The following is a 12,204-nucleotide window of genomic DNA, read 5'->3' on the forward strand; positions in this document are numbered from 1 at the left end:
CCTTAGGGACTGATGGGTGGGGTCAAATTTTCATTTTGAGCTTAATGTTGGTTACCTGTATTTCCCACTGGAAATAACTTTATAAGAATTATCAGTAAAGGATGATAGTTTTGATGGTATGCATGTATTGACATGGCTTACTATATTCAGTACCACAATTTCTGTTTCATGTCGCTTGGTAATTATCCTTTAATCTTTATGTTCAATATTGCTTATCTTGGGTGACCATCAAGACCTCTTGTTTTTTTTTTTACCTCGTTTCAAGGCAACTAATTACCTGGCTACATGTGTTTTTGAAGTTGTTTGGAATAGTTCATCAAGGGTTGTTCATATGAAATAGGGATTGTCTTTTCTCATTTGCTATCTGACGAGCATAAACAAAGACCTGGCTTGTATCAACCTCTGCAAAATGGTCACAATTTTTGCCCAATTTCACACCCTTTATTACATGCCTTTTCCCCTTGGGAAAGACAAATTTATCATACTGCAGCAAACACAAGTTTACCTGAGAAATGTAGGAGAAGATGCAGTCCTATACCACCCTGTAGCTAGGTAATTGTGTCACAGGATCAAATAATCATGTACCATGTTTACAGACAACTTTTCCACCACCCAAATCAGTGCCCCACCCTATATAGATTTCTAGAATAGCCATGACACGTCCTGTATCATACAGACCTGGGTCCTACATGCATGTTTATTGACAAGTTTAATTATCCAGGATTAAGTTTGCTGACTAGTGGAATACTTAAAATCCACGCCTAAATCAGTAATCACTGATGATCAATTCCATACAAACGATAAATACAATTAAAAGTTTTAAATACATTTAATCATAACAACTTTCACACGCAAGATCTTAAATATCTACCATAGATGACTGAGAAGAAGATAGCCATCAACAGTTCCTTGGTAGTACTAGCCATCAACAGTTACTGGTAGTAAAGTCCACACTTCCACTGAACATTGAATCACTGTAAAGTCTTTTCAGCACTATTTTCAATTATACTCCCTACATCCTCAATTTGTACATCTGGGAGCGAATTCTGTCATAATCGGGTAACCCTTCAACAGGACCTGAGGATAAATGGAAGATAAGTTGGATAGCTGTACTATCACTAGTATATGTATATTGGAACATGGTTCTGAATATGAAAATTTATCAAAATACAATTTAACTTCCAACAAAGAGGTTGAAACTAGAAGTTTGTCTCCAGATTGATAGTAAGCTGGAATGTATGTTTTTGTACAGTATATTGGGTAAACTTTGGTGAAAAAGTTTTCTGCAAAACTGAAAAACACCAGGGCAAATGTTTTCCTGTGTATACAGTATTTATCATCTCTGTAATATCCCTTTTCATCTTTCAGATAAATCACCAATTATGCAAATTTCAGATTCACATACAAATTATTGCAGTGTGAAGATAGACTGATATATTATAAAAGCAGTTATCAGTTGAGTGTCAACAGAGACATAGACATACCCTCTAAGAGTAAAGATAGTTTCAGTACAAACAATCATGTTTACTTTACAAACAACATGTTTACTTTACAAACATCTTTTACATGCAGAAACAAAATGGAACTACAAATTTTACATTACATGAAAAGGAAAAATTATTAATTTCACACATACTTGTGGCTGAATAAAAAATCTGATATTTTCCACTTGCGGTAGACTCTCCATACCAACAAAATAATCCCACCTGTGGGTCATGAACGATGTTGGGGATAACTTACCTACTGCTGCTATAGCTGGACACATGTTGTATACATACTCCTTGCACACCCTTTTCACTTCAGCGGCACTTGTACCCTGAAAAAGAACAGATTCTTCTGATAAATTCAGTGACAATACCAAAGTTTTAAGATTGCCGAAAGTTCGAAAGTATCTTGGTGAATTTTGTAGTTAATACACAAAATCTATTGGTCTTAAAATGGCTAACTTTATTTTACCTATCTCCAATATATAGTGTGGACAACATCTATCTCTTTCCCCTACTAAAATTGTCAAGCTATCTTGGACAGTCAAATTTTCACCTATGATCAGCCATGCAAGACTTCACAATCTTTGTATACAACATAAAAAGTGTTATTTCAACAGATTTTCTGTTTTAGATTTATTTTCTATATGTTCTATAATACCTTGTATTTTACACATAAGTGAGAAACAAAACATTTTTCACAAGTCTTTTGAAAATAACCCTCAAAAGCCTTAGTCCTCTGCATTTTTCCTTGGAACCGCTATCCTCAATTTTACCAATTTAAATCCAGGGATGAACACTTTTAGCTACCCTGTGTACAGTTAAGTCTTACTCCATTAACTATCTTTACATATTCTACTGGCAGGACTGTTCAAGTACGAGAAAGTCCATCTGTATTTCAATTTTTAAAAAATGTATGCGATAGCATTCCAAAGATATTAGGAGGCAAGGTTCAACTTAACGAAATGGAAACAAATGACACCTATATGCGACTTCCATCCAGTTTCTAAGCCATGGAGGTGGAGTGAATTGACAGCCATATTATGATGGTAGACAAACAAATGTACATTATTTGGCCTAGATACAATGATAAAATCCATTTTACTCACCATTATTCTAGCTTCTAACTCGGCCAGATCCAACCTGCGGCCATAACACAGAAGTTGTCTACAAAAAAAAAAAAATTTGTTACAAGGCAATATAATACATAAAATAAGTTTTATAAAGTTACTATTATAATCATCAGAGGCATGAATATACATCATACTAAAAACTACTTCAACAGGAACAGCAGTATTTTGGTATGAATGGGACTGAACATCACAATAATCACTGGACCACACAGCTCTCTCTCCTACTTTTCATATCCATGGGAAGAAAACTTTTTCACTTAGACTAGAGTGCACAACTGTCTACTGGTTACAAACTGGTACTAGAGGACACAACTGTCACACACTTGGGGTGGAGTACAATATTCTTCCAGTCGCACACTAGGACTAGACAACATAACTCTCCAGAACACATACTGGAATGGGAGAATGCAAAAAAAATCTTTCTAGTCATACACTGGGAGGGGAGAACATAACTGTCTTTTAGTCACACACAAGGACTAGTCAACAATTCTCTGGGTCACACTGGGACTAGTGAGCATGTTTTAGTATCTAAGCACCTTCCAATATCTTCACATATAGGCTGTGTGCCATCCAGATGGAGCAGCATGCTGATCCTCAGTAGATTCTTGGCTCGGTCTACCTCAAAGTCTGTCAAACTGTTACATAATCTGATCCTACAAGAACAAGGTATACATACAGAATGGCAGACCTCAACACATAACTCTAGGTAAACACAAGTGACTGTCAAATACTCAAATTGCAATATTTGGCATGCTATTTGCAAACTGAAAGTGAAAAGGTTCCCTGTTTAAATATTTCCAGGTAGTCGCTTACAGTGTATACCATTAAACCCAAAACCATATTTTAAAATGTTATCAGACATTTTGCTAAATTTGTAACCACTTGTAATAGTTATCAACATGGTAAATTTAAATTTCAGTTTCATAAATTCAAAAACACACAATATCAACATAACAGCAATAAAGTTGAAGGATGACAAATATTCCATTTATTTATAGGGAATGAAAGTAAATCTTCTGGGTGGAGCCAGTTCAGCCATCTATCATTTACATTGCTGAATAGTGTGATACATACCATTCGTTCTGAAGCTCCTTCATCATCAATTCAGCATTTTGTCCTTCACACACCACATAGCATCCCCTGTAAACAGCACATAGAATATCAGAAAGTTTGAAGGTTATCACAAAAACGGCAATCAGCTAGATTATCACACAGACCTCACAAAGTTGTTTAGGTCACCTCCCAAAGAACAGAAAGACTGGAGATCATCACACCAGGTCATGACATCATTGTCGGAAAGTTTGGAGGTCATTACACAAATGTCAGAGAGTTTGGAGGTCATCACACAAATGTCAGAAAGTTTGGAGGTCATCACACAAATGTAAGAAAGTTTGGAGGTCATCACACAAATGTCAGAAAGGTCATCACACAAATGTCAGAAAGTTTGGTTTGCAGGGAATGTATTTTCGCTACATTCACAATCAATAAAAACACTGCTGTATTAAGTACCTAGTATATATATGATTTGAAACTGTGAATTAAATAAGAATTTGTGAAAGATACTCACCAGAGACCGGTGTCTGTATAACAAGTGTTAAAGGACTGAAAGCTGTGGCACAGGTTCATGGCAGCACAGTTGGATACAAAAGGATTCGACAGGTTCATGCCTCCAACCATTGAGCGGTCATATTGTCCAATCAGTGTGTTGGCAATTTGAAGGGGTATGTTGTCTGGGTTTGCCCAGCCACAGCCCTCTACAGCAATGGCAAAGTGTAGCAAGGGCATGTTATTATCCCTCACACGCACCTTAAATGATAAAAGTAAACTTATATAAGAAAAGATCAAAGTTAAACTATAATTATATGAAACTTAATAGATGCGTAAATAGTAAACATCATATTGTATTACACATCCCAACTGTGTGATAAACAACAAGAGATAAACTCCTTGCTTGTGCCCTGCTCTAAACTGCATCATTTTGATACTGTATAGAAGCTTGATTTTGAGGGGCTAATATTTTGCTATTGTCCCAGTTTGGAAGAATGAAGTTTCACATAATGACCCCTTTTGCAGTAAACAGCAGAGTATGCACGTCATGATTCATGATTCAGCTTGACAAAAAATAAGACTTACCTCACTCCCTGAAAATCTACAGGGATTTCTAGGTTCGATATTACTGATTTCATCAACAACTTTTAAATTGCCAAAGTGTTGGTTGGCAAACTTCACTAAATCGTCATGATTCACTCCTGTAACACAAACAATACACATATAGAAAGTAATTTCTTTTACTACAGATACAATACATGTTTGTATAAAAGATTCTCCAATAAAAATGTTAAACATCACTGCTATGTTTAGATATAAGCATGTTTATAATAACTTGGCTTAACTTTTTGATAAAATGTAGAATGACACAAGATTGAAAATTTCAAATTTGGAACTTACAGTGACATAAAATTATGAAGCGATAGGTCTTCAATTAGTACCATACATTTTGAAGTACTGCACATTCTGGTGATTACTTACCTCTGGTCCCAGCTTACTTCCTGTCACAGTTAGTATACGAAGTTCTAGTTAGTTCTTACCTCTTACCTAAGATACATATGTGCTTGCTCCAGCTAGTTCCATATTCTCAATAATTTAGACACCTTTGTTCTTGGTCAAAGTTGTCTACAAGTTTTCTGAACATTAAGTTCAGTCAATCAGCCAATCTAACCAGAGTTATCTCCCTTGTATACAGCAGGATTTTATTGTTAGTATGATGTTGTTGGTTGTTTTTAAAATGTTTAAACAGTTTTTTACTACAAATACAAATATTTGTAAGTGTCTTTCATTGTCTAGATATGTTTTATTTTCATCATTAATTGTAAATGAATGGAACATTCTGGAGTGAAAGTTGCGATTCAGTGTGGAGTCCAGTAATGTGAATGATACAATGAATGTCTGCTTGATAGTGATGTGAAATATTTGGTAATATCCTATGCAATGAATACAATGTATAACAATTCCACGATGAATAAAACCACTTGTTGTGATCTGGAAATATTTTATTTTAAGAATCATTCACTGCACGATGAGCACACACACTACATATACATGTGAGAGACTCATTCATTTGAAAGAAATGAAATACTGTAATCTAAAAACTTGATATATTTTTTTTCTTTCAATTCATTTTCATATGCACTAATGTTGTTCTTTTCTATGTTAAATATACTGAAGTATTGAGGGACAATGGTCCGATTGTTATTAATCAGATTCTACTTTATATCAGGTGTTTCTTACATTGTTTTCCTTATTTTATCTCATGAACAAATCACGTCGCAGTATTTTTGTTATTATCAATATTCAAAATCATATAAAATACAGGTCTACACTGCCATAATGATTCTCATTTCATATAAAACTTCCAATGTTTAAATATCTCTTTGATGTTTTCTTTACAATTAATCCATTTGGACCTGTATAGAAGTTCTGTTAACTCAGCCATCAACTCCACATTTTTGGTGATGATCTGGCAGCAGTCGCTATGACTTTGCATCACTTACCTCTGGCTCCAGATAGTACCACACTTTCTGGTGGGTACTTATCTCTGGTCCCAGTTATTGATCCTGGTGAGAACTTTCCAATAGCTTCAGTTTACCCTTACTATATGTTCTGGTGGGTACTTACCTAAATCTCTAGCTAGTACCATATATTATGGTGAGAATTTACCTCCTGCCCCAGCCAGTACCATATATTCTGGTGAGAGCTTACCTCCTGCCCCAGCCAGTACCATATATTATGGTGAGAATTTACCTCCTGCCCCAGCCAGTACCATATATTATGGTGAGAACTTACCTCCTGCCCCAGCCAGTACCATATACTATGGTGAGAATTTACCTCCTGCCCCAGCCAGTACCATATATTCTGGTGAGAACTTACCTCCTGCCCCAGCCAGTACCATGCGATCTGGGGAGTAATGATGCCTCACAAACTCCTGAATGTCATTCCTATTGATAGACCTACAATGTAAACGATTCAACTAAACAGAAAGGTCAATACAATATCAACTCATCACATTTAAAATACTATTTTACTGGAGACCTTTACAATAACTCTTGTATCAGAACCAATGAAAGGAGAAATACTGAGAGGCTATATAAAGTAGCGACCTTGCAACTTGCAACACCTTAAAATTCCCACGAGAAAAAAATTCTAACAGCATGTTTTGAAAAGGGGACATCACAGAAGTACTAAAACAGAGACTAAAAAGCTGTATTAACTACAGTACTGACGCATGGCATGAAGGGTCCTATATAATCTCTAAACCCAAGTGTTATACTGACACTGAATGTTTGTTTTTTGCTTCATTGACACAATATTTTTACCTGTAAACTATGAATATTTCAAATTTGACTTTCATCTTAGACCAAGTGATCTTAACCTGTGACATCTCATTTGATTTTAATTAACTGTGATTGTGTCATAACAAAATAATTATAAGTAAAAAATTCAAATTTGACCTTGACCATCGACCTGATGACCTTTGATCTCTAGACCTTGACCTGAGGTTTGTCATTCTTCATTCAATTCCTGTCCATTATACTTCATTAAGTCTTAATTACACATTTACCAGTAACATTCAGATATATATTTTTGCCATATCTATCCATTGTAATGGTGACCTTGATCTTCCTCTGAAGGTGAGCTCTGACCAGAGACCAGAGCACTGGGTAAATTTGGAAACTATTGGCCTGACAGAACTTTACAGAACTGATATTGCATCGAAACAACAAGAGACAGACTGATGGAGAAACAGTCAGACAATCTGATTACTATAGGACAGATGAAGGACACTAATTAAAGACGCAATGAATCAGGAGCAGAAAGCATCCAAGCTATGACTATGGTAAAAACTTACAATATGTTTTCTGTTGGCCCCAGGATGGTACGTCCAAGGGGTGTGCCTTGGTAGGCCACGGCATGAAGGTGGTCAAAGACGACCTCCTGGAGGTTGGTTTCTACTTCCTGTAAAGAGTATGGTTGGTTATGAATAGTCACAAAAATTGATTTCTTCTTCCGGTAAACAATGTATTGTGATTAACGAAATAACTATTATTGGTACTTTGCACATAGGAATGACTAGAGCAAGTGAGCACATCATTTTTATGTGGAAACATCACCCAATGCCCCTTGTCCAATGAACTGAGTCAACAGACAGTAAAAGAATATGTAGTGATGAAGTGGAAAGCAGGAACATTGACACATGAAAGTATTGCAACAAATTTGGGATTCCAATATTTGCCATGTAATTATTTCAAATGACCCAGGACATTAAGTCCCAGGGGACAGGGGATGACCTCAGATTCAATCCAAGTGATATGACTGTAACTATCTAACACAGGTATATTATGAAAGATATATATTAAGATGACAGAAATCTAGAAAGCATGTATAAAAAGTGAACTTTACATAGAACAGAACATGCTAGCCCGCTGCAGAGCACCATTACCTGCATTTCTCTCAAAATAGTGTGTCTTTCACTCTCTATATCTGCATTGCCTAATTTGCTGTTCTGGATGATGTCAGAAAGGATCTCCACAGCTGAAAAACAAATTGGGCTATAAGAAACTTAACTGTATGACATCAACATTCTGAATCCCATCAATTCAAACCTAATATTGATTCTAAGTTGATATCGCATATCAATAGTATCATACTGTAATAGATTAGCACATTAATCTTTGTGATATTCATCATAATTTGTTTTAAATCTGCTTAATGCAAACCCAGTGAAATGATTCTTGTTGTAGCACTCACAAAACTGACATCATAATGTAATAATTGTCAAATGACCTGGGTAGTATACATGTACTTATTACAGATAATAAAAATAATGTGAAAATAAAGGATTCTCAACATCCAAGAACGGCTGTTTATCTTTATTATTGGCACATTGTCGCGTCGAAACATGTCGACAATGTGCCAATAATAAAGATAAACAGCCGTTCTTGGATGTTGAGAATCCTTTATTTTCACATTATGTTACCCACATCACAGGATCTCTAGTGAATACCATTGGGTATCCATCCAGGAACATTATCTCTTTCAACGACCTAAAGAGTGTTGGTTCTCTCTAATATTATTTTAGATAATAAAAATGTAATTAAGGTGCTGTACATTTTCCAAGGTCTTTGGAAAAGGATTTAGCGTAGTAGACAGTCTGCTCTCTTGATGTATAGGCATTCAGGTGGGCGCCCATGTTCTCAACCTCAAGTTCTAGATCGTGTCGGGATCTTTTTGTAGTTCCCTACCAATCAAAACACACAAAATATTACTGAGATGTAACCACAAATTAATTAATAGCTAAATGAATATCAAACATATTTAGCTATCTGAAATTATAAATGGGTAATGAACATTTCATGTCATTGAGAATTTAACACACTCATTTTTATCATATTTTTCTGGTGCAGGAAAATCTCATGATCGTCACTCAGGCAATCTAATCTTAGAAAATAAAGACACTTGATTCTATACATAAAGTTTTTCAACGATATTATTTTAAATCATAATTGACAAAAAGGCAGACATTGATAATGACTTAGTCTTATCTGGCATAATAAACTGATCTTTAATACTTGTATTTCTATTTATAGGAAGTCATGTAAATGTGACCAAAACATCAACACAAAACTGCAAACCATGCAAGATTCAATTTACAACCTACGATATAAAACTAATGAGCATATATCAATTACTTTTTTATCCTACAATAACGTACATCTCAAAGCTCTTGACTTTCTAATATCAAAAACTACCTTAAATGACATATGCTCCAGGAAATGAGCAACCCCATTGTTCTTTTCATTTTCACATCGGCTCCCAGCATCAATCCAAACACCTACCTGTAATAAGCAAGAAAGATTACACAAAATTAATCACCAGTAAATATAAATGTATCTTAAATTATTTCTTTTCTTCCCAAAATTTTTTTCATACACAAATGTATGATATACATTTATTATAAATGTAGAAAACATACTACAGAAATTACAATGGTGTGGACAATGAGTTGTTCATTTTGAAGTTGATCAGTTCCTTTAATACTGTATAAAAGAAACCTTATTTGCAGCTTAACTATCCCTGTTGTCGATACGATGAACATTAAAAAAGGTAATTTTTTTTTAATTAAAGCTGAGATTCATGATATTGCTTTTAGGGCAAACTGAATACTGAATAAAGATAGACATTTTAATGTGCAAAAATAAAAAAAAATAAAGCCACTGTTTCCCCATATACAATAGTCAAAATACATATAGACCAATAAGATCAGGGCGGGGCGAAGGTGACTGAATGGTAAAAGCAAGTGCACTAAAATGGATTAACTAACTTGAGTTGGTAGATTATGTGTACATAAATTTTTCACAATACTTTCAAAATCAGAAAAACACCACACACAAACTTACAGTACACGTAGGACTGCCCGAATCTTCAGTGGCCACTTTCAGACCATTATCAAGAGTGGTTACTTTCGTCTCAGGTATGTTCAGAAGAGCTTGCTGGTATGGAGTAAAGCAACGTCTTGCAACAGGAAGCTGAAAAAGTTGTTACAATGACAGTGAATAAAATATCAAACATGCTGTAAAACTGAATTACATGATGTGCTAGATATACCAAAGCGATGTGTTGAATACAAGTCCTTTACTTGATACCTGCTTTAATACCTGCTTAATAAATCTGTAACTATGGTTATGTTCATGAAAATAGAACTATGTTTCATCATGAAGTGGCAACATATGGATACATTAACAGAAGATCTCAAAAGGATCTTGCGTTGGTGCCAACCATTGTTTGGCCTTCATTTGTTCTTTTCCTTTCTTTTCTATTCTTTCCTCTAATTATATGAAATTTTAAAGTCCCCCTTAAGAAATAGTGACAACAATTGTAAACTGTCAAAACCAAGATGGTTGGACATTTCCTCTCAGCCATTTTGTTTTCCTGATTAGTCGGAAGTTCAAAAGGACACAACTAGGGAGTAAGGGTAACAAAGATATGATATTTGAGAAAGATCTGTTACAATAACAAACCATTCAAAGTGAAAATGATCATAAAAATGCATGATGATCACATATCAGCCAGTCTGGTTTTCTGATCTGTCTATTACAAAAGGAAATAAACATCCAGACCTGGACAGTGTTGACTACATGCTTAACATCTTTACAGGTGGTCACTTGAAAACAGATGGAAAGCAATTTGACTGACAACACTACACAACTATACATAACAGAGGCAAACTAAAACCAATTCTTCCAATGTACCTAGTTGTCTGGAATAGAATGCCTCCAGATATAACGTCAATAACATATTGCTTCCAAACGTATGAATATCTTTTATCTTCTTCTTTTTCCCTAGCACCCGCTAACACATGGCATTTTAGCCATGATTTTCAAAAGATGGCCATGCAAATACCACCTGTTCCTCCACAAATGATTCGTTAACAACGAAGTTATGGCGAGTCCAGAGCACCACACAGTGGAGTAAGGCTAGTAGTACATTCTAAATGTATAATCAATCACCTGTACATTACTACCTTTTTATAACTACCATTGAATTACACTGCACATTACGTTGACAGTCAATCACCAAGACGATTTTTATATAATCACAGGTGTAGCCTCGTCTGTCAGTATATTCATTACACAGAATGAATGAAAATCATCATCATCATCTTAAAACTTATCAGTTTTGATTAGTTATATTTTGTTTGTGCAACGTGATAATATACAGAAACGATGGAGAGAATGAGTCTGGTAGGTCGGCAGGGAACACCGATCGTCTCTACGAATTGTGATCATCACGACTTCGGTGACCTTCACACCGGTACATGTAAAACTCTCTCTTAACCTAACCATTCGCTAATTCAAATGAAGTCACACAGTAACATGTGATCACTGAATCAACTGGAATAGCCCGTTCCCATAAATAACAACCTGTTTTGAGATAGTGAGGTATTTCGATGCCGGATTGGCAACTCGGAAGAGTCGGGCGGCCATGTTGCTTTCTTCTTCTAAACACGCATGCTCACAATATTGAAACTTCCGACCCATGTATGCGGTGTCATATCTTTAACAACCTCGAATTATAATGCCCGTCGGATATAATTATAAAAAATGAGGGCAATTATGCTAGCATTGGAGAGAATACATTCAATTAAACTTTATCAGCACAATTGTAATTACATGTGTAATTTGAAGGCTAACAACATAGAAAAGATGTATCAAAGATTACAAAAGTAGAAAATAGTTTTAGCCAAATAATAATAGGTGTAGGCCTGCATGCCTTTCTCAGCTCTAATGATTGTTTAATAAATTACCATGTGTGGAGTATCATTTTCATATTGGATGACAACAAAATATTTGTAAAGTTTGTTTGGGAAAAATATTTCCACAAAGATATCCAAAGATAGAACTTGGGCCTTACCAATACATTAATGGAACAATGTAATTCACTAATGAATTATATCATAGGCTGTACACAAAACTTTGCATTATGGGAATGTTTTTTATTCTACCATTAACTATCTAAAGGACCTGTTCGAA

General features: G+C 35.2%; 1 protein-coding gene across 1 annotated transcript; it reads right to left on the minus strand.

Moving 5' to 3' along the window:
* Positions 1–810: 810 nt before the first annotated feature.
* LOC132549237 (mitochondrial-processing peptidase subunit beta-like) lies at positions 811–11,671 on the minus strand. The gene is made up of 14 exons (XM_060213152.1): positions 11,596–11,671; positions 10,072–10,200; positions 9,424–9,510; positions 8,783–8,912; positions 8,115–8,206; positions 7,524–7,630; positions 6,545–6,624; positions 4,751–4,866; positions 4,185–4,423; positions 3,692–3,757; positions 3,154–3,270; positions 2,594–2,651; positions 1,741–1,816; positions 811–1,077 (listed from the first exon to the last, which is right to left on the minus strand). Exons 1-14 carry the CDS (start codon positions 11,656–11,658, stop codon positions 1,013–1,015), a joined length of 1,425 nt encoding a protein of 474 aa, XP_060069135.1. The 5' UTR covers positions 11,659–11,671; the 3' UTR covers positions 811–1,012.
* Between the last annotated feature and the right edge of the window lie 533 nt (positions 11,672–12,204).

The sequence above is a fragment of the Ylistrum balloti genome, unplaced genomic scaffold (genome assembly GCF_031769215.1).
Source record: "Ylistrum balloti isolate Yb309-2 unplaced genomic scaffold, AGI_CSIRO_Ybal_v1 Utg370052, whole genome shotgun sequence".
NCBI classification, from domain to species: Eukaryota; Metazoa; Mollusca; class Bivalvia; order Pectinida; family Pectinidae; genus Ylistrum; species Ylistrum balloti.

Coding starts and splice junctions, on each gene's coding strand:
- LOC132549237 (XM_060213152.1), bottom strand. CDS start 11,658: ATGGCCGCCCGACTCTTCCGAGTTGCCAATCCGGCATCGAAATACCTC. Junction 3,758..4,184: donor TATACAGACACCGGTCTCTG/GTGAGTATCTTT, acceptor TGCTGTTTACAG/GGGATGCTATGTGGTGTGTG. Junction 2,652..3,153: donor ATATGTGAAGATATTGGAAG/GTGCTTAGATAC, acceptor TTTTTTTTGTAG/ACAACTTCTGTGTTATGGCC.